Genomic DNA, 27,168 nt, shown 5'->3' on the forward strand with positions numbered 1-27,168 from the left:
GAGGGAGCTAACAGCTAACAGACGCTAACTAGCTAACAACAACAGACGCTACTAGCACTGCTCACTGTGTTGTCTGAAAAAAACGCAGACGGGACAAAGTTGTGTTTACTGGTAAACTGGTAAACCTTGAGTTCTCCCGTTACTCTGTCCTCTGTGACTGTCTACATCTAGAAACTAAGCTGCCTGGGTGCAGGGAACTACTCGACTGGCACATGATCAGACGGGTTGACGGAGCAGTAGATTGGCTTTGCAAAAAATCGGAGCGTTCTATGAAATGACGTTTTAAAAAAATTAATCGCTATACACGCAAATTGATCGTGGGAAGTCAAAATCGTGATCGCGATTAAAATTCGATTAATTGTGCAGCCCTAAAAACCAGTTCTTTAAACTCTTTTAAAATATGATTTTCCGCCGTGTCTAAGGTTCACTTCAGGCTAAAATTTAACTTGTCTAAGTTGAAAACCATTAGGATTATGAGCCTTTGTTTTCTTAATTATTTTGTATTTTCATGTCAAGTGTAGTGTAAGGTTAATGTAGCAACTGCTGGGGGGAATAAAGTCTATTTGACACTCAGTTTTACAAAATAGTTAAATATAATGATTTAAAAATTGTACTATTATAGTAAAAAGCATCCAACTTTGATAATGATACTCTTCCTGAGGGTACACCAGAGCATTTCTGCTATTGTAGTCTTGTATCCAGCTAGACACAACCTCAACATTTGATTCATCAGAACATTGTTGTCGACACCATACTTATGTAAGGGGCAAGACATCTCTCCTGAGAGTAACATATTTAAAATTATGATGGCTGGAACAGGAACACTTAAGGGCACTTTTCAACCAGACCGAAATCTAAAAGACCTCTTGAGTGTATACTGTCGCTCCAGAGACTTCAAAGACTTCAAAGAGCCTGGATCACCAACTCCAACAAAAATCCTCAGAAAATAGAAATAAAAAAACGGACTCATCAAAGATTAATCCGAACCAGGCTGATATTACCTAAGTAACTGCATATTTTGGGTTGTATTCCAAAATGTGCATGTACACAACACACAGAATTACTTTCAGTATTTGACTGTTTTTATACTCGCTCATATATTATTAACACTTGAAAGTGTTAAACAGTGAGTTTAAAGCCCCACATATATTACACAAACTTTAACGTGATTGTCCCATTTCCCAAAAAGCATCACTTGCCAACAATTTGGTTGCTATAAGAACAAAAATATTATATACTAATTATATTTTAATATATATATATTTAATATGTACATATATATAATTAAAATATGATTATTTTATGCAAAAAGCATAAATATACCCTAGAGGTAGAATCCATGAAATCCTCATTTTGTCTCATGAAGATATGAAGATGGAAGTAAGAAAATAACTTTTATATTCCTAACCACTGAAATAAAAATTTCTTTTCAACCAACAACACCACTATGTAAAAATCTGTGTCTCACACATCTCCAGCTCTCTTTTCTGTGCTTATGTATATTCTGGTTGTCTTGTTTTGGATAAAGTGCTTGTGTGTCTCCTCACTTTTTATACTACACTAGCCATAATACACATGTGCTTGTTAGTGCAGTTTTCATCTTTAGCTCAGTTTCCCAGAACCACCTTAAACAATGCAACTGCTCTGATTATATGGATTTAAGATAAGTACTGTGGAGGGATGATGGCTGTTGCAGAACATTAGGATTGTTGGACAAAAATAAATTGGAAATCTAGAGACCATGACTTTAATACTCTTTATAATGTAATATTTGCTTCTTATATATTTATGAATTCTTGTACTTTTAGAAAAAAGAAGAAGAAAAGAAACACTGAAATATGAAATTTCTGGATTAGTGAATAACTTAAATCAATTTATCTTTAACTGGGAAATATACCTTCCTATTTATAATTTAAAAAGAAAGCCCAATTATATTTCTCTACTTTGATTGTTTTACTTTGAAAAGCCAATTCACTATCAGAATTCTAAAAGCTAGATACTAGTATCCTGTGTTACCTTGATTCATGTCATTATAAATTACTACACTGTTAAGATTTTGACAACTTTAATACCAGCATTGGTTTGGGACACTCGCTGTTGTACTATTGTTGTCATGATGAGGCAATACCTCATTACTGCTGCAAAATATTTAATTCAATATTGAATTCAGTTAAGTACATAATCCCAATTGTGTTTTGCAAGCTGTGCAGATGGAAAGTAAATGGGAATATTAATATTAGGAACATTAGCTTTAAAAAAAGAAATTGCATTAGAACAGAGCTGCAGTCAAAATACTACCATTGTATTTAACTCACAAAGCTGACAATGAACTAATCAACCTTAAAACTACTGTGGAAAGGCTGTTCAAAATCTGTTCCAAGTAATCGCATTTGAGTGGTTGTGACAGTAATGCTTTTTGTTTCCTGTGACATCTAACCAGTGTAGAATTTTTAGATCTGAGCACTAAAACGGTTTCTGGAATCTTTCGTTTGGTGACGACACTAACCCGTACTCTGTTGGAGCCTGGTAACAGTGTCACGTTAGTGTGTCCGTGGTGCAAATACAGTGAAGTTTTGGGAAAGTGCCATCAGGGTGGCCTGCTGGTGCATATCAGCTGGGCTGCTGGCCAAGAGCAGGCCAGGCCAGGGTTACATTCAGCTGCTGGTTGTGTTGTATCAGGGATGTGTGTCGATAATGGAGGACCAGCTCTCTTAGCGATGGATATAGGTTGTAGGGCTCAGCGAAGCCGTACCCTGTGGCTGTCTTGTAGATCACACAGTGCTTCACATCCCCATCCGCACTACATGAGACAAAATATATAATAATAATAATAATAAAAATATGGATGTTTTTTAAGGTAGTATGGATGCCTACATCCAACACTCAAAGGTCTAATCTGCAATGCACCTACTTTTGGTAAAAATGTATGATCCGTTAGGATTAGAGAGGGGCAAAGTGTTGTGATTTTTAAATGCCTAGAAGATGCAAATCTGATGGTACTCACACAACAGAGCAGGCAAAGGAGCCTCGCTGAGTCTGGCTGTCTCTGATTAGGAAGGTCCCGTCTCTCCTCCCCTTCAGCAGCTCCTCTGCCTCCTTACGTCTCATACCACCAACGTACCAGTTCCTTTCTTCCTGGTCGATATCATCTGCCAGAGTGTATGGGCTAGAGGATGATGAGGAAGTGGAAGGCTTAGATTAGCTAGGAAATGTATTTTTGCTCATATCTGATGCCATGGCACATGAATGTCATGACCTGTCCTTTGAATAAATATGAGCAAATGAACCTTGGTTCTTTGCACTATGCTAATTTATCATACCATATGTATTATAAGCACAATTTTGTGAAAGAAGATACATAGCATACTATGTTGTAATGTAAAAAATAAAATCAAAATAGCAAAACATTCTTGTAGATTCTGCAGCTTTCTGTTTTTAATTAAACAACTATAACCCAGTGACTAGAATAAATGAGGATACTCACTCTTCTTCTTCATTCCTGATACCCAGCCAATCATTAATCTGGCTCTGCCTAGTACCTTGTTGGTTGAGCCAGCTGAAAAAGGGACAAAACACAGTAAAAACAAAAAAAAGGCTGCAAAATGTTGATATTTAGAAAAGATGTACCCTATCAGTTGTTCTCTTTCATGGTGTTGGATGATATATATATATATATATATATATATAAAGATAGTAGGTGACGGAAGACAATAAAGAAGGCTTTCTTATAACATGATCTGTGGTAAACCGCTCTGTGCTGGCCAGTCCATTGTTTTCCTATGGGAAGTTTACCACCAAGCGATATGCTCAAAGGTCAAATTATTTTAACTTTAACTTATTCACATAACTTAAATAGGACACATAATAATAATAATAATAATAATAATAATAATAATAATAATAACAATAATAATACATTTTATTTGTAATGCACTTTACATTTAAAGAAATCTCAAAGTGCTACCGGTAAGTAAAAAACATCAGTGTAAAATATCTATAAATAGTGCGACGACATTTTTGTGCAAGGTTAAAACTCATAAGTTCTGCTAAAAAGAAATGTTTTTAGTCCTTTTTTAAAAGTCTCAATAGTCTGTGGTGCCCTCAGATGGTCAGGGAGGGCATTCCAAGTCCGAGGAGCGGCAATCTGCTTATTTGAATTTACTGAAGACAAAGAGTCAGCTAGAAAGACACATCTTCCAATCAGGCTCATGATAAAGCCATATGCTGAGCATACTGGAGATTCACAGCTGTGGCTACATGGATGAGAACAGCTGATTGGGTTTTCTATGATTACAACTCAGCTGTGTCACTGGTATGTGACAGACTGTTTTGTACTAGACATTTTATCAGTCATAGATGGATTTCTTTTCATCATAGCGTATAGAGTTATGAAATGTACCTGGTTGATACAGAGAACAGTACATCCAGAAGATTGTGGTCACTATTACAAACAATTTATTCTGACTATACATTCATTTTGTAGTCACTGCCCCCTTTTACTTTGTAGTACATGCTGTGCACAAAGCTTTCTTTTTTTTGTCTTTTTGTATGTGATCTATATTTTTATGAAAATAAATGTGTTTATAAAATCTCTAATCTATAATATGTACATATAGGGCTGGGCAATATATCGTAATTATTATATCAATATTGTGATATGAGACTAGGGATCATCTTAGATTTTGGATATCGTAATATCGTGATATGAGATTAGAAGTGTTGTCTTTTCCTGGTTTTAAAGGCTGCATTACAATAAAGTGATGTACTTTGCTGAACTTACATGCCTCAACTCTTTTAAAAAACACCTAGACCTAGAACATCTAGAACAGTGCTGAGCAGTTGAACTTACAGCAAGTACTGATCTCTGATCTTCCTGAGCTGCACTATGTCGGGCTTCAGGCTGTTCATTTTCTTGTCGACCTCCATGTGAGCCAGCGCCTTCTTGCTCAGCTCCTCCTCCAACTTCTTCTTACTGTTGTGGATCTCCTCCACCCTGGACTGCAGCTCATCTGAATTGCTTTGAATCCTGGGAGGAGGAGGAGGAGGAAGAGAAAGAACAACTTGAGAAAACAATTCAGAGTCTGCTAATTTGGTGTGCCTGCTAAATGAGCATGACAGCACTGAGTATCTTTAATTTAGATTTTACTTTTAACTTTTTTTTCTTAAAATGCAGAAAATAAGTAAAACGCATAAGACAAAGTGACCAAATTGTAAAAAGGGTTGGTATTTTAAAGCATACGTGTCTGAATCTGTACTGCTGTCTAGTGAGAGGAACATGTCAATGTATTCTTTGCTGTAGCGTTCTTGAGTTTCACACTCCTCCTCAAAGATCCGAATGATTTCACTGAAAGCCTCTATGGCTGTCCGCTTGCTCTGCAGCTCCTGGTGAGGAAAGACAACAAATGTTTAATTTAACAACATTCAAGCCTTAAAGTCAAGGCTCTGTTGTGGTAAATCAATCAGAGGTAAAAGATATATATATATATACATATACACACACCATTAAACCCAAAGATTTGTTTAGTAAATTAAGTCTCAAAGATTTGGATGCTGTTGTACCTGTGATGTTTGGTTAAACTTCTCAAACAGAAGGTCATACTCTTTGCTCTTCTCTTTGTATTGATCTTGAAATATCCTCAGCTGCTCTCCAACTGCATCAATGTTAACTTCCATCACAACTTGCTGCTACAGACAAGAAATGCAGCCAATATCTGATTTAGACCCAACATAATTTCAAATAAAATCATAACAACAAACCTTCTCTAAAATAAATGAAATTGCTTTAACGGTATTAAGTAATTATACAATTGAAATATAAGACGGCACACATTTGAGTTCAGGGCTTCATACACTCACTTGCTGGTATCTGGTAATGGGGTAAAGTAGCCGGGTGTCCAGTTTAGAGTTGTACTGTGCCAGAGACTTGTGCTGGTAGTGCTGGATCATATCCACCACAGTGGGAAAGACCAGTGGTTCAGAAAAGCCATACTTCCCCCCATGATGGTAGATCTTTATCAGTCTGTTGGAGCCATCTTTCCTGCAAAAGTCAAAGCATAACTGTCGCACAAAGCTGCCAATGTCAAACATTTCACAGACCCTGCAGATCCCAGCACAAATGTTACTGGTGTAAGATATATTTACTCTAATGCAGACAGGAGTAGACGGTCAGCGTCATACTTTTGGAATCATCATAGGATGAATTTCAAATATGAAAACACGAGAGGTGTTTCGTATTGGGCTTAACCACTGATGTAAATGCATTGTCTCTTAAACCCAACCACCGTTCTGCACAAACGTGTGTGAGAGTGTGTGTGAGAGTGTGTGAGAGAGTGTGTGAGAGAGTGTGTGTGAGAGTGTGTGTGTGTGTGAGAGTGTGAGACCAGTCAGAAGTTTGGAGTCACACCACTGTAGACAGAATACCAGCTGATCTGGGTGGGTGGCTGATCTTTGATGCAATATCGACATTGCCCATTGTCATCAACCATTCATCCAATGTTCAAAAGACACATTCTGTTTACTGTTTTTGCAATTATGTAAGCACATAATGTTATCTGAAAACTGCTGGTTAAAAAAACAATGCAACTGATCTCAGCTGGTATTCTGTCTATAATGGAGTGCAATGGAAATTTCTATGTGACCCCAAACTTTTGACCGATAGTGTATGTTAAACGCAGGAGCCATTTGTAAGGTTGACTGGAGCATGTCTGTTCCCTCAGACTGGTGAGATGGATGACTGGAAAAACTCTACTGAAACGCGTGCCGTGTAGAAAGGGTGTTATATTGCTTACCGCTGGAGTCTGGGTCAAAGGCTAATCAACAAAGCTTTATATCTGAAACCTTGTCTGTCTTGATTCAACTAAATTTAGACTTTGAAACCAGACAACTAAAGTTAGACTTTGAAACCAGGAAAAAATAACTGACTTCTGACTACATGTATTCAATTTGGAGAGAACATAGCCTTCCCACAAGATGCAGAGTAGTGATAATTATAATATTTTTGGCATCTTAAACACTTCATTACACATGCAAAGTCCTTAACTGTTTATGCATCAACTGGGGCTGTGACAATATGGCTTTTTTCTTACCGCGATGAAGAAGCCTTCATATCAACACGTGTAGTGTGCTCTGCAGCACAGCAGGCTAGCAGCTGAGCAGAGAGTCCGCTAACTCGTTGCTCTCTCTACCAATATTAGCTGCTCAGTTTTAACAATGTTTTGCCAAACGTGCATGCAGTCTGAAATTCCACTGTAGAGTTTTGTCGGAAGCTTGAGCAGAGGAAGACTCAGCTAATTGCTGTGTTAGTTTATGCAGTGTAAGGTTAGTGTTAGGCTTAAACACTGCAGCACTATGCTGTCCATCTCAGCTGAGAATGGAGAAATGTCAGGCTGAGTCCTTCCCTTCCTTATTGTGTATTATATTTTCAATTGAACGTTATCTGTTGATATCACAAGTAGAAATAATGACACTAATAATGGACACACACAAAATAAATCCCCCATATTTTGAATGGATTGTGTTTTCCCCTATTTGCAAAGCTGAAGTGACGATTTTATAAAAGAATCCCTTGAACTAGGGCTGCACAATTAATCACAATTTTATCAAAATCCCAATATGGACTAGTGCAATATCCAAATTGCAGAGGGGCGCAACATTTGTTCAAGGTAAAATACGTGTCAAATCATTCTGAATGAAGTTTTGTGGTGCTGCAGAGACGTACCGGCCTACAAAACCTATCCTACCGACGACAGAAAACCTCTTTTCTTGGTACAGATCCTTGCAAAAATCGCACTATAATATTTTTTTTATTTTTATTTTTTTTTTTATTTTTTTTTTAAAGATTTAATATTAGTCAATGAAAATTTATATCACATGACATATGCACTTCTGTAACTTTAACCACCAGAATAATTGAAATCCAAATAATGTAATCACGGTATGTATCATCACGGCCTAGAATCAAACACATACTAGTTAAAAAGTGGTTACCTTAGTGTGAGAGTGTATTCCCCCTTAACTTTACTGGAAGCATCTCGGACCAGAAATGTGCCATCAGGAGTGTTTCTCATCATCCCGTTTACTTCCTCTCTGGACAACCACATAGGACAATAAGGTTTCAAACATAAAGGAAAACTATTTGCAAACAAAATGATTTTCAAAATCCTCAAACTTTTAGATATTATAAGAACTTGAAGGAATTTGCATGTAAAAGAAACAGATGGATGTGCTATAGGGTGATAAATAAAAACAACACGCCATGTGAAAATATTCAATACCTCGAGGTATTTCCCCAGTACCACTCTGCATTGGACAGATGGTTGTCATCAGAGCTGGAGTCACATGCTGCCATCGCTTTGGTTTTGTTGTTCTTGGGTTGAAGTTCTGATCACAAAGGCAATACAACTTTGTCTTACAAATACAAATTCAGAATTGCAAACATAGAATTTGTGTCATGTATTTTAATCAAAAGCAAATTACCAAGTAGGCCTATTCCTACTTTCTTAAAAGATAATCCCTCATAGTCTCCATCCTTTTATCTCCTTTCACTCACATAACCATCTTTTTTCTTATCAATCAACGACATGTATTTTTTGTTTTGATTTAAAAAATGACTAAACTACCAAACAGGAGATGCTCTAAATTAGCTGAAATTATGACTATAGCAGTTTTGTGTTAACACATTTGCCGTATATTTTCCCTTGTTTTTGGAACAAAAATGATTGAATATGCTACAAAAGATCTGTTACACTTCTAACAAGCAGAGCAAAGAGATGCTGGTGAGTACCTCCTTCCTTGACAATGTTGCTTCTTAGTGCAGGAAACACATCATCAGGATCAACAGGGGAGGAAAGGTCTTGCAGGAACGCTGTCAGGGTGTGAGCCTGAGACTCGCTGTCGCTTTGGCCTATTTCAGGATCCAAGAACTCTGCAACATCAACCGCACAATAACCCAATGTTACTCCTGATGTCAGTTGTGGCCGGTCTTTACAGTATGTGGCTATCTGCACTTTGTGGCTGTTGAGCACACACTGTTGGCCTACTAACAAGAACTCCATAGGGAGATATCGTTGTGTTGCTTAGTCTTGCACCATGTGGGAGAGTCTGTCCGGGCTAGTCTGCTGACAGGTGACACTGTCTGACTGCCTAAAATACCAGAACAGGCACTCCTCAACACTCGGGCACACTCGGCCAGATTCAGTGCTGCTTAGTGCTTGACCTCGCCTTCCTTTGCCTTGCCTCGCTAACAAACAACAGCTGTCTGCAGCGAGATGCCATGTCTGTAGGAAAGCAGGGGAAGGTGAGAACCTGTCCATCAGGCATTTCCTGAAAGCGTTACATTTATGTGTGAATTGTTTGTGTTTGCTAGTATGTGGCTATGCAACGCATGCTGATACAAATGTGTAGTGAGATGCGTGCTGTTAGCAGTTGATGTAAATCATCCCTTCAGCACTTGTGATGGCATGTCTGGAGATGCATTGAATTGCAGCTACAGACAGATCTGTATGTTGGAGGAATCACATGTATGCTGTTGTAAAAATAGAAAGGGCGTAAACTCATTAACCCAGGGCCTATAAAAAGTGAAGCTCCGTCAAAACTTGCCTGGTATAAAAACCTAAGAAAAGCCAAGCATCTAATACACCTTGACTTTTGGTAAATCATTTAACTCACTAAGCCTTTGGAACTATGTGATCCCAGCTGCTAACATTTCTTTCGGAGTTTTTCAAATACTTCTTCTCTAGAGTTTAGGGATTAGTGGATTAATCGGTTGACAGGAAAATAATTGGCAACTATTTTGATGATTGACTAATTGTTAGTAACAATTAAAAAAAAATAGACAAATATTCTCTGGCCCTAGGTTTTAAATTGCAAGAAGTTTTTCTTCATAAAAAACTTAACATCTTTGGGTTTTGGACTGTTGGTCATAAAAACTGTCAATATGAAGATGCCACTTTGGGCATTAAGAAATTTAATAAAGTAACCGGCAGATTACTTTTAAAGTTTATGAACACACCTCCATTGGCAACGGTGGCAGGAAGAGGTGCCAATTAGACCTCAGGCAAATTGAGAAATCTTTATCTTTTCAGGCAAAAATAATTTAAAGAAATACTAAATACAAAAATATATATATATTTGTCTGTATGGCACAAACTAGCATAAGATAAATGTACTCATTCCTTACAGACAGGAATGTTTTTAAGACTTTCTAATTACCTTTCAGCAGAGGTTTGATTTGGAAATCTGCTTTAAAAGGATGAGAAGACTAGTAATGCCAAAATCTTTATGAGATTGTTTCTGCATCTTTTTCTTATCTATTTACTATAATTGTTCAGATGCATAACAATTACTATAATCAAAGTTATGTCAGAATTAATGCTTAAAACTGCTTAGTATACCACCAAATCTTACCTTGAACTGCTGGTGAAGGCTCAGGCCTAGTAGCTATGGATATGTCTGATTGCTGTCGTGATTGGTTATGCGGTGATGACATCATCACAGAAAATACAGAATGAAGCTCAGGATTATCTCCCATATGGTTGGTGCTCTCGTTGATGACCACAGCCTCATCCCTAAGATGGAGGGATGCTAGGGATGTCGTTGGGAAGTCTTCTGCGCAGTTGAGCGCTCTGAGCTGGAAACCTTTTTCTGCCATTTTCACAACACAGACTAAATTGTCCAGCTAGGTTTTTATTGAGGTGGTGAAGCAGTGGGATGTTAGGTGCCACGGTGCTGTTGTTCTCATACTATCATCTTACAGTTACACTCATGGCTGAGGATAGAGTGGGTGACGGTGCAGAGTTCAAGGCTGCCCTGTGTTGTGGAGGTAGAGCATGTTTCTCAACCTGAACCCCCAGTTAAACCTCATCACAGAGCAGAGCGATGACATTGCCAGTAGATCCTGCGTTTTCACTTTAATGTTCTCAGTGGGAGTTTTCTTTGTTCTGCTTCACAGTCATTCCCCTTAAAGGATTCATACCTGGAAGCTACCCAGAACAACCATAGTTTGTTACTGAACAGCTGACTGCCTGCTTCATATACACCTTGACACTAGTTATTGAGCTGTACTCCCACTGGAGAATGAGGGACTGAAGCACCGTTTTCTGATTTCCTCCCCGAGGTCTCACGCATCTCGTGTCAGAAAACCTTGAACAAAAAAGGCACAAATAGAGTTTGAGATACAATATTGTAAATTGGGAAAACAGGCCTTTTTGCATGTAAAACTTGCCAAATAATGGCATAATAATCTGTAATAGTCAGTTCTCTGTTTGATATTTGGGTCGGTCAAACCCTTATTTATTGCCACTTCATGTTCCAGACTTGCTGCCCAGTGTTAATACTTAGTAATTTAAAAATTTAACCACTGGCATTATCAGTCTGAGTACTTATAAGGGTTTCCTGCAAAAGAGATTAAATAAACTCATTGATGTTACTGACATGTTTATGCACTAAAATGTCACTTTTTTCTAATAGGTGTAACATAGCGTGAGAATATTGTAACTATTATTGTGAGCCATAAATTTGTTAACCGTCACAGATTTTTCCATAACACGTCGTTTATATTGTGTTATATCCACTATGAGACCAGTGTGAGAACTGCTTTGTGGCAATATTGAGCGGTTTACATGATTTTTGCATGATAAAGTACCTTGAATTGTCAGGTAATAAGGTTTACTTGATTAATAAATAACAAGACATTACTTTCTGGTTAATTCTGGTTTCATAATAGATTTGCCAGGACATTTACCATATTCCAATATATATCTATATCTAAAATGACACATACTGCACCATGTTTGCAGACTATATTATCATCATCAACTTTTAATGTTCACGGTAATCGAGAGGAGCAGGTTAATTGCAGACCAAGCTGTATGCGGAGGCTGGTTTTATCATGCACCTTCCAGACTGTGAGAAGTAGTGAATGTATTATTTTGGTACAACTGGTGAGGAATTCCTAATCCTAAATAAAAACAGAAAACTAGCAGTCATTTATCAGAAAAAGCTGTTACAACAAGTCTCTATAAGAAAGTATTATGAAATATGTAGGAGGTTAATTTGGAAATGAAATACCTTGTCAAAAGACAAGCTCTGTTCTAACAGAATAACTGGAAACGTCTGTAACAGATTATATGTTACAGTGAATATCATGTTGCGCCCTGCACTAGACTTGTTTTTCCCAGGATCAACATTCCAAGAATAAACTTGTAAATTGAATTCTCTCACAAGGTTTTCTTTCTTTAAAGATAAAGACACCCGTAAGTATATCTTTCATCAGACCTACACATTTTTACCCCTCTGCACGTAATGTCCAAGAGAGTATAGAATATTGCTGTTTGGGATTTCATGGGATTGTTCTCTTTGGGAATTCTGTGTCAAAGATTTTTTATATAATGACTACAGTTATATCAAGAAACCCATTTCATGGTTAAGAATTCAGGGGGACTGTGGCTAAATCCTCCTCTCTCAAGCATCTGGGATTAGTCAGCGGTTTATTATCCTCCTATACCCTTTACAATATGACATCCTATTGAAGAAATGCAAGATGGGGTATCATCTGCACTACAACAGGAAAAGGACCATGATTTATATTTTAACCAAAATGTATTTTAATGAAAGATCTGATATTTTTTTTTATTTTTATTTTTTTTATTTTATTTATTTTTTTTGGTACACATGATGGATCCAATCCCATCAAAACAGATAAGGTTTTAACAGAAAAACAAGATGTCATAGTTGCTGTAACTCTAAACTGCAACTGAAAACAACACAGTGACCTCATTTAACTTCTTTACTAAATCTTTTTTTATTTACAAAATCTGGACAACTAATCCTTATCAGCATCAATTAAAGGTATTGGAAGTATCGAAAAAGCTTTAAATATACTGATTATATAAAACTCAAGTTAACTTTATCGGTATTGTTGCTGTTAGTAGACACATAACTTAGAATGCTGTCTGTTTCTACTAAAGAAGCATACAATAGTATCTAAATTTATTTGGTGATGCAACATCGCAGATTAAAAATCGAAGCATTGGAAATTGCGTCGGCATCAAAATACTTGCAATGGTACGGAACGATAAAGTCTTCACTGCTCAACGTTTACAGACATTGTTTCCGTAGACACAATGCAGGATACTAAACATGATATCAACGAAATCCTGCGATCTATATGACATAAGTCAATTTTCTCGTTTTAATACTTTCCTGACAAAAAAAAACAACTTCCAGTACACATCCATCTGGGACGACAAAACTGGGTGATTTCATTAACAACCTTTTTGACATCAATATAATTGTTGTAAATCAAAAAAATGCTGTCCAAAACTAGGTTGTGTTTAAATTATGACGTAATCAAAACAAACCAAATGGTGTTAAGTGGATCAGTTAGGAGTTGGTCGTTCAATTACGAAAGCATTGGTGAAAAACAAAGTTAAATTTAAAAATCTTAACGTATTTTGCATTTTACAGTAGCATTCTGCTGAAAATGTCACATATTTTCAGAGTGTCAGGCAATTAAAAATTGTCATTCCCCCATCCAACAGAAAATGACGAAGGTATTTATTTAGCTGATGACCGTTCCTAGAATCTGTTTTTGTTAATTTTTCGGTTGTAGTATTTTATCCAACGGGGCAGCTGATGTACGCCATATTTCCTCCAACGCCTTCAAGCTTTCCATCGTCCCTTACCTAAGCGTGGAATGACGAAGAGATACGAAGGCTGAACATGCACGAAACTTTCAAAATGGCAACTTCTGGTGTAGATAACATCTGAACAGCCTGAAAAAATTAAGCATCATCCAGAAACTTGGCAGGACGGGACGCACCTACCTGGGCCAAGACAGAAGGGACCGTGCAGTAGAGGAAGCCAACGTTTCATCGAACTCCATTAAGCGGCGAAGAGACGTGGCTGGACACACACGTGGCTCAGATCAAACCAACCACCGGCCTTGGTCCTCACGCCATCCAATGTCCCTCCACCCCCCCACTCCTCCCATCCTGTACTGCCTCTCCGCCTGTGTCCTCCATCTTTTAAAGATCCTCTCCACTTGGTTGTTGTCCGTCCCCTCTGAGTGCCAGATTTTCCCACGATGCCATTCCTCTGGGTATTTCCTCTCCTCTTCTCCGATACACTTCATGTCTTCATAAAAGTCAAGCTTTTTCCAAGACAGTTCCCACTGTGTTTTTACTTTTACATATAATGCACAGAAAAAAATCTTCACTGATCTGTGGGGTGCAGTATAAAAAAAATCTATAAAAATGTATGCAAGTATGAAAAAAAATCTACAAAATGTATGTAGGTTTTAGAGCTTGTGCAGGTCAAGGAAAGACAAAAGTAAAAGCAGCTCTACTCTTCGCACCCTAACTCTTTTTTTACAGTTTGAGAGCACAGTGTGGATGCACAGTGGGGGGACAGAAGCATGAGAATGAGTCGGTGGGAAAAAAAACTCGTATATAAATAAATAAGGGAAGGATGCCACTGTTGCTATACAGAGCAAGGGGCTTAGTGGTCTCCTGAAATCCTATTGGCCTGCCTGTTGCCATGTGCTCAGGACTCAGCAGAGATGCTGCTAACAAATCAAGGAAATGTTCTAATATTAGACTATATGTATCTAGGCAGCGGGAGCCCCTGACCTCTCAACTCAGCCAGCGTAGCGTTCCACTTCACATATCAGCATAATGAAAGAAGTGGTGTGGAAGTAACTGGTTAAAAAAAATGTACGGCACTGTAGACGAAACAGCAGACACAGCCCGCCACCATCCCAACTACCTCCATGTTGTTGCTGTTAGAAATGTGTCAGTGCTGTTAGAAATGGACCATAATGGAGAAAACTGATTCATCTTCTGTTGATTTATGATATTTATGAAATACAGATACATGTTGTTGTTGCATTGCATTTTGGCTCTCTGGGCAATTTGTAGAGCATCCAGTTTGTGAAATATCTTTTGTTATTTAGGTGAAATTTGCTCTATTTCTTACAGGTTCTGCTGTAATAAACCACAGTAGGTCCATGCATTAATAATTAAACAAATTGTAACTGGTGAGCATATTTTATTTTTAAAGAATGTTGCCTATTAATCTTCTTATTAAGTGTTCTTATACTGTCAATATTGATAATTCTTCAGATAAACTTATTACATGTATTTCTACCTCTTTATTTTGAGACCATGGCTTCTAGTGCTCATCATGTATTTATCTGCTAATTATCTTTTTGGACACTATTTAATAGAATTGAATGGCTTTCACATCTCAAAAAGTGATATTATGAAGCCCAGTAGATATGTGCAGCTTTCCTGTAAAAGGAAAAAATTGCATTATTGTTATTGCTATCCACTATATGGTTATGTGATCCTTGATTCTTTAGGCTCTTGAAGTCTGAAATCAGGCATGATAACTTCCTTCATAAAATGTGTGGAACTCCTAAATATCTAGGTCAATTGTTGTATGTTGGCAGATCTGTTAGGCAATGTAGATTAGATGGGGTTGTGCTGTAGGGTTACTATTTTTCTATTTGTTTCCATAAAGTTATTTTTCTTCTGTTTAAATGTTTAGAAAGATATTCTGAAACCGCAAACACCAATCAAAAGGATACTTTTAGATAATGTGTGAAAATCCATTCTCATTTCTAATCTTGATCTTGACCATTTCTAAACAAAATTTGCAGAAAAAAATATAGAGGTAAATAGAGAATTAAATTAATTTCTTTTCCCACTCATTAAGCTCAAAAGATCCTGCCATCTTCAACTGGGGGATAAATGGATCTTCTGTTTAGTGTATATAATTATAGTATACCATATCTTGTCTGAGTTATGTTGTACTTGAAAAGTGATTATACTTCACATCTACATTTATAACAGATTTTGTTTACAGATGGTTTGGTTAAATTATTATCTCTCTGCAGTGCTGTTTTTTTAACAGCTGTTGAGTAAATGTTCCCAGTACGGTGCAGGCTCAGAAATCACATTTAATGGCATGATAATTAGATGTAAATAGGTTAGAAATACTGTTTCCCCAATTCCACTTACACTTAGCAAGCATGTAAATACAGTAGACATTACCTTACCGTTACCTTATGTACTACAATTGTATAGTACCGGTCATACTCTACATTTATCAGCATAAGGGATAGCACAAATTATACACTGATTAACCCTTCCAAAACCTTTGAGATGAGGCAATTTGTTCCTTTTTATATTTGTGATTAACATTTTTTAACATGAACACATGACTTTTGTGTTTAATGAACGAGTCGCTACAAAGCTAATTAAGACTATCAGCTTCACACAACTCTCTCTGTATTTCTCAGTATGTTCAGAAGATTGGGGGGTCCAGCGACTTTCCCACGCAGAAACTCGAATGAAGATAATTTGCTCTTCTGAAGAGTCCATGTTTTTTTTAATCCTCCTGTAGATGCGCTGATAGTTTGTTGTCATTACTTAGAATTCCTCATGGGCCTTCCTCTATGGATGGTCTGCAATGGGATACATTTCCTCTCAAAACTAATCTTACAGTTTGCCACAATAAAGTTGCAATATGGGAAATCATCTACATTTAAATTAACAGTGCACAGTAAATGGATTTGTTTGCAGTGCACTGATGTTAAAAATAGTAACTACCATTGGTGGACAGTAATTATGTACATTTACTCAAGTATTGTACTTAAGTACCTCAAATAATTTTGAGGTACTTGTACTTTGAGTAATTCCTTGTTCTGCTACTTTATAGTTCTGCTCCACTACATTTTGTAGGCAAATAGGAAAAAAAAAACTTGCTCAGTCCATTGTTAAGATGTATTATTTTCATTTTATTGCTTTTTGAGTTAATGTAGCCACTAAAAAAATCTTGAAATAACTTGTCTAATTGTGTTTCAAGATAATGTCACTACAGGATTCCTTTGTTGCTCCTTTCAGCCCATATAGGAATGAAATGTTACGATTAATTCACAATGAGCTTACTTTAACGTTAGGTAAACACTGAGTTTGGATTGGTAATTCTTCACAAGCTGGCTAGAAAGTAGGAAAATTTAGAAAACCTAAACTAACTAAATTGTAAAAAGTGCAGACGAACATTGCTAATGGAAGAGAGAGATTTCAGAACACTGTATAAGATATTCTTTATGAACTCCACTTTCAAAATAAATTTTAATGCAGGCAGACAATTATTTTGTTCAACGTTCATGTAAATACGTTTATTTCAGACATGAAAATATATATATATATATATATATATATATATATATATATATATATATATATATATATATATATATATATATATATATATACACACACAGTATGAGCATACAATGCACAGATAGTTAGTTAGGCAACACACACTGGCTATATTGTGTGATCTCTAAAGTACACACTGGATATGAAGACAGATGTAGTCAAAATGGAGAAGCCAGGGTGTGCCAAACCAGGGAGCTAATAATATGATAAATCTTCTGCAGCATTGATGCTTTACTAAAAGATTTATTATAGACGGTGACGTCTCTAGACACATTTTGTGATGAAAGTGTGTGGGCTGACATAGAAAAGTTATTAGTGCAGATTTTTTTTTTTTTTTTTTTTGAAGTGCATCATATCCCACCAGTGAGTGTTGCCTGTGACAGTAAAATTATTAGTGGAGTGCAAATAATAAATGTAAAAGTCTCATCTTCTGTCACAACAAAACCAGCGCTGGAGACCTCATTTTGACATGCTTATATTAGTCAAGTATATTATATAACCATTCACGACTTTAATGGAAAAATAATATTCTCATATTCTTCTCATATTCACAATACTTATAAATGCAGGACGTATGGCAATATATAAATAGATATATTTAAGTAAATTCCAGTGGAGCTTTTCACAGCTCAGATCCAGTTATTTTTGCTGATCTCACCATGATGCTTCAATCTGAAGGCCAGGACTTGTGGGGGCTGGTGGGGCTCCTAGGCTGGGCCTTTGGACTCCCCTGAAAGACAATGTAAGGAACATGGTCAACCTTTAAATTACATTATATTTTTTGTTCGTTTGAAGGGTTGAGAGCCATAACATCTCAATGGAAAGGCTCCTTTATTGTTGACTGCTAATGGTATGTTAATTTCAAAGTCTACTGAAAATTGTATTTACATTTATTTTATGTGAGTTGAGAAAAATTTAATGGAAATGTTTTAAGTTATATATTAATATTTCAAATATTCTGTTTCCTGTCTTTTAATTTAAAAAAAAACACAATCCGCAGGAGCTTGATAACACCTGTAGGGGGCAGCAGTGCTCGTTCAGTCAGTGCTGTCCACACCCAACCTAAGCTTGGATGTTGCTGAGGAACTGATTTGACCCACTTTAAATACAACAGACATTGCTCACTATACAGATATGTTGACTTCAGCCTGCTTACATGCCATTTCTCAGCAGTTTAAAAGATGGTGGCTCTCACACCCTTTAGCTTGTGAAACCAAAAAAATGAACCATCGCCAACTAAAAAGTTAACTCTTGACTCCAAATGTTATTTATTCTTTTTCTTTCTTTCCAGGGTGTTAAATGAAACAAAGTCTACATTAAAATTAAAAGGTGACTTTGCTATAAAGTAGGCCACATTTTGAACTCTACTTAAGTCTGTAACTTACTGTACATGTGACTACCCCATCTCCACAAAAGGAGGAGGCGGGTGGGAAGGAGAACTCACCACAGCAGGCTGGGTCTTAGCATAGTTCATATGGGCGTAAAGCAGCACAGCTGTGTCGTTGTGAGAGGCCTCCAGTGCGATGGACAGAGCATTGCTGCCATCCTACAGAAAGGAGAGAGGAAGAAACAGAAACCTTGAAAGGGCAGAGAGAGTAAAAGTGAGTTTATTGACCCTTAAAACACAAGAGCTCACTTCAGAGAGTTTTACAGTGATCCACAATACACACATTTTGTTGCTTTTTCAAGACCGTGCCTCTGTCTGAATGTGTTACGTCTCTCTTGTGATGGATGTTGGGGAAACTCATTCATTCCCATCAGTTAAGTTACTAACATGCATCCCTGATTTGCCAGTAAACATCCAGGACAATTCATCCGCCCTGCATCCTTAGCCTGTCTTTGTTTTTGTAATTGTATTTTTGCTGCTATTACATCAAACATGTCAAGCAGGACACAAATCTACAGTAAGGAAGATCCTGTGATTTTTGACCCTATAACACATTTAGTCAAATGTAATGTAGCTTTTATGTAATGTTAAATTAGAAATTAGTTTGACTTACTCGCCTGCCATTTGTGTAAATTGCTCTGGTTGATATTGCAGGTGTAAATGTACACAAAATCCACAGGTTGACATTTATGTGCCACACATCTAAGACATATTTGGGTTAGGGTATTAAGTTAAATCAACTAAAGTTGTTTTATTCATAGTTCAACACATATTACCTAACCATAAATTGTATACACTTGCACCTCTAGTTAAAAAGATTAACTATTTTGCATTGTGCATATATGACTCCACTTCGTCTTACAGTCATGGTTTGGCATTCTGTTCTGTTTTCAGAAAACAGTGGAGGTAGGGGCTTTTCCAAATGTTTTCCACCCCCCCACCCCCCTGTCCACCTCTCGGTCCAGCTGTGCTGCACTGAAACACAATCCAGGAGCTGCCTGCACTGAAATGGCCAACTTATTCATGGCACAGATGTGAATGCTCAAATATCTGTCTGCCTGGCCTCTCTTCAAGCATCCATAGCAATCCTCTGTTAAATCACTTTAAAACACACAGCTGTGCAGATGAACAAAAAACGAAGCGATAAAAGTCACAAGCAGCCATGAGAAGAGTTTTGTTCCAGAGTAAGATTTCTGCTATTTGAGGTAAATTTCTCTGTTACCACTGAAAATACTGATGCACTTAAACTACAAGAATTTCATACATTTTAGAATTTTGTACAAAACAGAAGTCAATTGACAAAATGATTGTTTGATGAACAAGTTTTTCCACCTATTTTTCTTTTTAGGAAATGAACAGTAGCTGCTGACTTGTGGATGGGTCATGTGGTGAAGTATGCAGAGGACTGCAAGAGCCTGCAGGGCCATTGTGTCTGAAATCTGCAAGTCTGCGGCTGTGAACAGAGAAGTTGTGGCTTTTTAATTGATCCCCTAGGGGCTTATGAGTAGCTCAGTGATTGTGTTTCTAGTAAACAGCACTGATTGCAGGGGAAGGCAGATGAAACTCTGCTCTTAGCTCTCAGCCTAACTTGCTAACAAAGAAAAAACGTGAAAGAAGAGAAGCAGATAAAGAGGTGACAACGAGAGGAAACTGCAGAGACCCATGAGGAGCCATTTCCTGAGCATGGATTAAGCTGAATCCCAGACGAGAAAATGCTCAGATGTTTTCAGCAGTCAAAGATCCAACGGTTAACTTCATCTGTAAGCTCAGGGTAAGTTATTGAATAATGAGTGCATTAGCTAAATGCAAATGCCTTACATTATCAACAATGGATATGTCGCAACCAGGCTGTTCCAGGAGAAGTTTGACAATCTCGGCACGGCCATGTTCGCTTGCACACATCAAAGCTGTGGAGCCTTCGTCATCCTGCACGTTCACGTCAGCGCCACACTCCAGCAGCGCACGCACCATCTCCTGCCGACCATGGCTAACAGCTAGCATCAACGCTGTCTGGCCTGCCTGCAAAGGTAAAGAATTATAAAAGTAATTTATTTCTAAGAGAATACAGTTTTTGAGAGGGTGTCATATTGCTTAGCCCATTGTATTAAGTGATGATAACATTAAACACCATTTACAGCTTGAAGAATATTGCAAAAAACAAAAAGTGATAGCAACAATGACTTACTGATACCAATCATATTGTTCCAATATCAAACAATGAAGGAGGAAATTAATGACTTTATCTAAAGATAAACTGCAAAAGGTATTATGTATATGTGTCTATAAAGTTTGCTTAGCACACAAGCCTTTTCTGTTTTTCAGTACTATCAGACATTTAAGCTAAATGAATTCCAGCATAGTGCTGCTAGTTTTCATTTACACACTGTTGAAAATTTGAGTCGCTAAACTGAACAGAAAATGGTATGACTTAAATTCCTGATTTTAAAACGGCAAAGCATTGCGTGCCTTGCATGTTTTGTTCACCACAGTAACAATGACCAGTGCCAGTGATTTAATTTATAGCATCATTGGCTATAAATCCAGAGTCCTATGACTTGGCAGTGTGAGAGCCCGTCATGCGCCGTGTCCAAACACATGCCCTACACAACCTGATTAGATCAAGCAAAGAGATAAAACCACTTTAAAAAAAGTCAATAGATTCTCACAAATGTGTCAAGTTATGCTACATGTTTTTCTAACCTATAACCAATTAGTCATCTGGCTCTGAATGTAGTACTTCATTACAACATAAGAAAAGCTCTTTTAACACTTCCTCCATTGACTTAAACAGAGAACAAAGACAGCTTGTCCGGTTTATTTACCTTTTAATCAAAATAGTAAGGAGGAATCAAGTAGATATTCACTCAAAACTACTTTATTTTATAATTAATCTTAACTTCTTGTTTGTGTGTTATTGCAAATGTTTGTGTTTGAATGTCACACTATAAACCAGCAGGGGAAAAGCCAAGTTTAGATTTAGCAAATGCTGTAAAAGGAATGCTGTAAAAACTTGCTCTATTCTATGCTAGTAGTAATAATGCTAGTACCAAATTGGTGAGGTAAACACTCTCACCTCACTTACACTCTTTTTTTAGCTGTAATATCTTTTTAATTTATCCTATGTTTTTTTTTTTATTGAATGTTTTCAATTCGAAAGTTTAAATAGGATTAAATCCATTTAACAAGGCAAGCAGGATTGACTCTTTTTAGTGATAAAATGCTTCAGGATGTTAAAGCCAACTATAGACTCACAGTTAAGTTTTTGTGGGCTTTCTTTTGGCACATATTGGTCATTTACAATTGTCAGGTGACCCCTATTAAAATAGAGAACTGTATCTGAAAGTATTTGAGTCACAAGTGATTATTTTAGCCGTTCACAAGTGAACTTTATTCATGACACACACATGAGGAATGACTGCAGTAAAATGACTGTGGGAGCATGGGAGGAAGGTGACTACAAGCAGAACTTCACAGTACTATACAGTACAACACTCATGTGTTGTTTATTAAACTGTGATAAACTGATGATGACATGACTTGCCTGGCTCGCTTTGGCGTTGACATTCCCCTGACTGAAGAGCCTCTTGACCACAGCCATGTCCAACTCCTCCTTCACAGTAGAGAGAGCAGCAAGCATGATTGCCGTGTAGCCCGCCTTGTTCTGCTTATCCACACTGCACACACCTGTAAGGGAGCACATGTTTTTAACTAATGTGTATTTAAGCATGTATACAAGTCCACAAATATACAAAACACAGATTATCAGTTACCCTTTTATTAGGTGCAGTTTAAAGTAATGTTAAACAGTTTTTTTTTCCTGAAGACATTCTAACCTATATACTCAAATCACCCTATGTAACATCAACCAGTTGTATTTTTTCAGGTAATTTAGCATAGTATTTATTGTAAACTGAACACACTACAAGAAAGAATAGTTAGCTAGCAATAAACATTACCACTATTATAAGTCCTGAGCAGTTTTTATATCTGGTGAAAATGAATAAACACTAGAAGTTACAGAGCTCACGTATGGGGACTCCTATTCATTTCCCATGGCTCCCAGACTTAAGGGCCACAGTTAGACCTTTTTTTCAAATAATTGGTTGGATTATTAACTGGATTATCTTTGTAGCCTGTGTGGTAACATTTCATAGTGTAGTGTGGATCATTCTCAGAAGGTCACTTGACCTGTGTCCAGCAGCAGTCCCACCACACCGAAGTTGGAGTGGGACACACTGTAGTGGAGAGCTGTGTTGCCGTTGCCGTCTTTCATGTTGACTACGTGCTCCAGAAGTACTGACGACACCTCAGAAAACGCCATCAAGTAGTTTGAGACCCGTGCAGGTTGAGCCATCTTGGCGCTGGAGATACGGAACCACTCAAGCTGGACTGTGTGGGTACTGGCGAGCTAAAGGTAAGAATGGGAAGTATAATATAATCTATAACTACAATAGACAATACTAAAGTTGTATTTTACCCTGTGGCGGAAAGTAACTAGTAAGTAAATTTAAAGTACTGTACACCTTTTCTCAGTCTACACTCCTGTTATTGTTACATGAAGCTCTTATTGTTTGTTTGAAATTGGCGTAAATATCCCTAAAATATAAAATAAGTTGCACAGCTTTCATCAACTTTAAGTAATTACCATTTTGCATCATTTCAACAATGCACTGGTAAAGTTAAATGTGTAACTCAGTGAATAAATGGTTTTAAGAAGCATGCAGGAACGCACCACTTCCTTACTCTTCAGTGTTTTAATGTCATCGTTCAGGTGGTTCTTCAGAATGAGGCACGCTTCACGCATTTTTGAGCTCAGCTCAAACCTGTAACAAAAATGTCTGAAGTTAAAACAAAACAATTAACTGCTTTCTGTACATAGTTTATTTTTTACAATATATGTTATTTAAATGAGAAGACTTGCTGATTGTCATCCAACATGATTTAGTAGCCTTGACATGAGCATGTTATAGCACTACATTTTAATCAGGAAAATATATTAATCCATTTTCTGTAGTATAGGAGATCTGACACTGCATTAAATCAATATAGCAATATACAAAATACATTCTTTAACACAACAACATACTTCTCTTTCACAGCATCAGATGAATAATTTGCGGTTCTCAGGGATTCCTCATCAGTGTCACTCTCGTCCATGTTGACGTTTCTTTCCTCCTCTGATGTTTCGTCCTCAAGAGTTGCCTCATCCTCCTCTGTGCTGTCCAAGCACTCCCCTTCTCCACTTTCCCCAGAGGAACTCCCATCTTCCTCCTCTTCTTCCTCCTCTTCTTCTTCACTGGATGTAGATTCATACCTAAGAGACACAAATATTTGCTGGAATACAGAGCAACACTGATGGCTGTTTTTTTGGCAACACACTTCGTGAGGGGGAAAAAAGAAAATTATATATATACAGTATATATATTATTTTTTGCTATATTATTTAATTACATAATCAATTTAATTTCCCGTTCCTCACTTATTTTACATTACAATATTTTTCGTACTATGGCCATGTCACTTTACTTGATACCTTTTATATAATGCCACTTTACATTCATTCAGTACTTTTTCCACATTGTTGTTTTGCCTGTTTGTTTGTTTGATTTTACTGTAGAAAATTGCCACTGTAACCAGGGAATTTCCCCAATGTGGGATGAATAAAGTATTATTTAATCTAATCTAAGGGTTTTGTTTATTTGTTAAACCTGTGACCTGGTCAACGTGTTATTTCCAACCTTTAGACCACTGGCCGGCTCTTTTTAATTTTCCTGTGGAACAATTTTATTATTACTGTGAAAAAATGAAATAGGGCTTCATGTTACCCACCCTCCATTCAGAATGCCAACAAACTGTAGGCTCTTCTTTCCAGCAGTGCGATTCTCGCCTGAGTTACTCCCATCCTTCCTCTTCATGATTGATTTGAGCATACCTGTAACCATAAAGGAAGCAGATGGATCAAACAAATAGAAACAAAAACACTCACATGATGTAAACAAAATTATTATCAATTCAATTTATTGCTGTAGGATTAATCCATTTCTTTAGATGACTCATTTTTTTCTTTCTAGTAAAACTGCTTTTAAAATCAATTGCCAATTTTTTTGTTCATTTTTCAGTAAAATATTTCATCAGAGTGGGTCATGTTTTTTTCTGTTTCATGGACAGCATGATGTAATTTGTAACCATTTTTTTTGAAAAAAGACTGATTGATTGGTACACTGTTAATTAATTACTAGTGTGAGTCTTGTTGCTGCTTGTTGTTCAAAAAATTTAAATTGCCTTCAGGTAAACACAGTTCGGTTATTTGAAGCAAAATTATATTTATATTTTCCCTATAAATTAGTACCAGATTACATAGTCTGTAGTTATACTTATTTAGACTTTCCAGGGATCTTATGAAATATGAAATGTAAACATTATGAAATTGAGTATAGTCTATCCATGATGCACCACTTGTAAATGTAGAATAACGTTGGTGCAATCATCATCACAAGTATTTACCTGTCCTGGTGTTGCTGGCTGCAGTCTTCTCTCCTTGGTCTTCCTCTTTCTTCTGAGCCATACCTACCACCTCTTCCAATGGTGAGACCTTATATTCAGCAATGGTTAACTGTCTCTTCTTTGGGACTGTAACTTTTTGCTCCTCAAACAAGTTCTCCCATTGGCACCCAGTGCTGACCAGGGCAACAGCAGCTGGTTCTGGTGTTTGCACTACATCATCAGTCTGGGTGAATTGTTCAATCTGATCCACTGTTAAGTTCTCACCCACACATGCATCGTTGACCTCAGGACGGCACAAAACTGCAGCATGTTTTAATGCAGCAGTCGATGTCTCTACCTTTGCATTCGTCACATCCGGTTTTGCAAGAACCCCTTTTTCAAATGTGACTTTAGAGGTTTTCTTTTCCATCTGGGCTTTAAGGAGCCCCATGTCTTTGTCAGCCACACTCAACCGGTCCTCTAGAGCCACAATGGACTCCTGCTGGAATTTAATGGTGTCCTGTAAGGTGTCAATCTCCCGCTGTGCTTCGCTGGTTAGTCCAAGTAGTGACTCCATAACCCAAACTTCAGCCTCTTTTGTCTCCACACTGGCCTGTACTCCCTCCTCATGAACCAGAGGAGCCTCAGTTCCTGTGCCTTTCTCATAAACATTTACCTCTGTGCCCTCAGAAGCATCTTTCACACCCTGGCTGTAGTAGAAAACAACAGAGTCCATTGGCATGTCACCCCCAACTGCCACTGCTTTCATCTCAACAACAGACACTTTTTCTAGAGATTTTACTAAAACTTTTGATTCTGTAGATTTCTCTTCCCTACCCTCAAATTTCTCAGTCAGTCTTTTCAACTCACCAGATTTTTCGAAGCTTTTATGTCCAGGTGAGGTTGGTGTAGTCAATCGACTGTGGATGCTGTGGTCAGTTTGAAGGATCTCTGTGGTTTGGGTAGCAGACTCTGTGGACTGTTGCTTCTGTTGGGCCACCTCCATGGCTACTTTCTTCTCTTGCAGGGCTAACAGGAGTATCTCTTTCTCTGCACGAAGCTTGGCCACCTCTTTCTCAAGTGCAGGAACACCCTTTACCCTCTCTTCCATCTCCTTCAGCTGTTTCAAGGCTATAGCCATCTGCTCTCTGACTGTTTGCAGCTGGCTGGGTGCGATTGGAGTCGTTGTGGTACCAGCAGCTGGAGTGCTTCGCCCAGAGGTCTGAGGACTGAGTTTAGTCCAGCTACTTTGCAGAGGCTGAGTGGATGGAGAGGGTAAGCGCTGTTTTGGAGGATCTGAGAGCTGGAAGCGCCCACCGTTCTGGTGCTGGTGGGTTTGTTCCTGTTGTAGCCGCTGGCTGGTTTCCAGAAGAGTCCGCTCCACTCTAGGGTTGCGCTGCGGTGGAGGAGGTGGCACTTTGGCTCCGGCAGACAGAGGAGGAACACTGAGCAGGGTCACAGGGGAAAGACAGAGCATTTCGCAGGGTGCTGACCCAAGGCGGTTGCGGGGTGGCGGCGGCGGAGGAGCTTTCCCATCCTCACTGGCTGGGGATGCCAGAGACTCTGTGGATGTCCAGCCACTGGTACGTCCCCCCACACTCCTCTGTGAGAATCTGGGCCCTCGGCCAGAGCGGCGGGAGCCGACTGGTGCCCGACGGAGATTGTGTCCACTTTCTATCTCTTCAACATATTTAAGGAAGTCCAGATCCAGCTGGAAACCATACGGAGTCTGGACAGAGTAGGAGCCTGGCTGGTCAGCTTCCTCCTGACTGGTGTAGATAAATGGAGAGCCCAGATCTGAAGGGAAGAAGACATGTGACCGGACAATATGGCTTCATACTTAAATATGGCCTGTGGCGCTTCATTGTAAACAAACAAATTATGTATACGTTCAGTGTTTTTTGCCTTCAACACATTGTGGATCCTGGAGGTCTAAAAAAAAAAAAACGTTAAAAGTATTTCCCATCTCATTAACCCTCCTGTTGTCCTCAGGTCAAAATTGACCCCTTTTAAAAAATGTTTAACAGAAATATGGGTTTCTTTTTAACCAAATTACCACAAAAAAATGGATTG

At 37.9% G+C, this 27,168-nt stretch overlaps 2 protein-coding genes across 6 annotated transcripts in view; both read right to left on the reverse strand.

Annotated features, from left to right (window-relative positions):
• Positions 1 to 1,551: 1,551 nt before the first annotated feature.
• Positions 1,552 to 14,404, reverse strand: LOC116696146 (phosphatidylinositol 3-kinase regulatory subunit gamma). Of its 3 annotated transcripts, none has more exons than XM_032526920.1 (12): positions 13,824 to 14,404; positions 10,405 to 11,139; positions 8,783 to 8,923; positions 8,274 to 8,379; positions 7,987 to 8,085; positions 5,857 to 6,037; positions 5,560 to 5,682; positions 5,240 to 5,382; positions 4,850 to 5,026; positions 3,485 to 3,556; positions 3,005 to 3,166; positions 1,552 to 2,800 (listed from the first exon to the last, which is right to left on the reverse strand). In XM_032526920.1, the coding sequence occupies exons 2-12, from the start codon at positions 10,646 to 10,648 to the stop codon at positions 2,611 to 2,613; spliced, it is 1,638 nt and encodes a 545-aa protein (XP_032382811.1). In that variant the 5' UTR covers positions 10,649 to 11,139; positions 13,824 to 14,404; the 3' UTR covers positions 1,552 to 2,610. The 3 variants fall into 3 exon arrangements, with proteins under 3 accessions (XP_032382811.1, XP_032382809.1, XP_032382810.1); XM_032526918.1 differs by having other exon boundaries at positions 5,560 to 5,685; positions 13,824 to 14,403; XM_032526919.1 differs by having other exon boundaries at positions 5,560 to 5,685; positions 13,820 to 14,403.
• A 3,050-nt stretch (positions 14,405 to 17,454) lies between these two features.
• kank3 (KN motif and ankyrin repeat domains 3) overlaps positions 17,455 to 27,168 on the reverse strand; it is a 24,806-nt gene continuing 15,092 nt past the window's right edge. For all 3 annotated transcript variants that reach the window (XM_032526905.1, XM_032526906.1, XM_032526907.1), the window contains 9 exons: positions 25,117 to 26,892; positions 24,442 to 24,544; positions 23,699 to 23,926; positions 23,345 to 23,435; positions 22,801 to 23,020; positions 22,154 to 22,296; positions 20,431 to 20,631; positions 18,670 to 18,771; positions 17,455 to 17,955 (listed from right to left, as the gene is read on the reverse strand). In XM_032526905.1, the coding sequence (XP_032382796.1) occupies positions 17,893 to 17,955; positions 18,670 to 18,771; positions 20,431 to 20,631; positions 22,154 to 22,296; positions 22,801 to 23,020; positions 23,345 to 23,435; positions 23,699 to 23,926; positions 24,442 to 24,544; positions 25,117 to 26,892 (2,927 nt within the window). In that variant the 3' untranslated portion in view covers positions 17,455 to 17,892. The remainder of the gene's footprint in view (positions 17,956 to 18,669; positions 18,772 to 20,430; positions 20,632 to 22,153; positions 22,297 to 22,800; positions 23,021 to 23,344; positions 23,436 to 23,698; positions 23,927 to 24,441; positions 24,545 to 25,116; positions 26,893 to 27,168) is intronic.

The sequence above is a fragment of the Etheostoma spectabile genome, chromosome 9 (genome assembly GCF_008692095.1).
Source record: "Etheostoma spectabile isolate EspeVRDwgs_2016 chromosome 9, UIUC_Espe_1.0, whole genome shotgun sequence".
In the NCBI taxonomy this organism is placed as follows: Eukaryota; Metazoa; Chordata; class Actinopteri; order Perciformes; family Percidae; genus Etheostoma; species Etheostoma spectabile.

What these genes read in the sequence shown, in the direction of transcription:
- LOC116696146 (XM_032526918.1), bottom strand. Translation starts at nt 10,648, where the DNA reads ATGGCAGAAAAAGGTTTCCAGCTCAGAGCGCTCAACTGCGCAGAAGAC. An exon ending in AGTTTAACCAAACATCACAG is followed by an intron (nt 5,383 to 5,559) that starts GTACAACAGCAT and finishes TTTCCTCACCAG; the next exon opens with GAGCTGCAGAGCAAGCGGAC. An exon ending in AGCAGTACAGATTCAGACAC is followed by an intron (nt 5,027 to 5,239) that starts GTATGCTTTAAA and finishes TCCTCCTCCCAG; the next exon opens with GATTCAAAGCAATTCAGATG.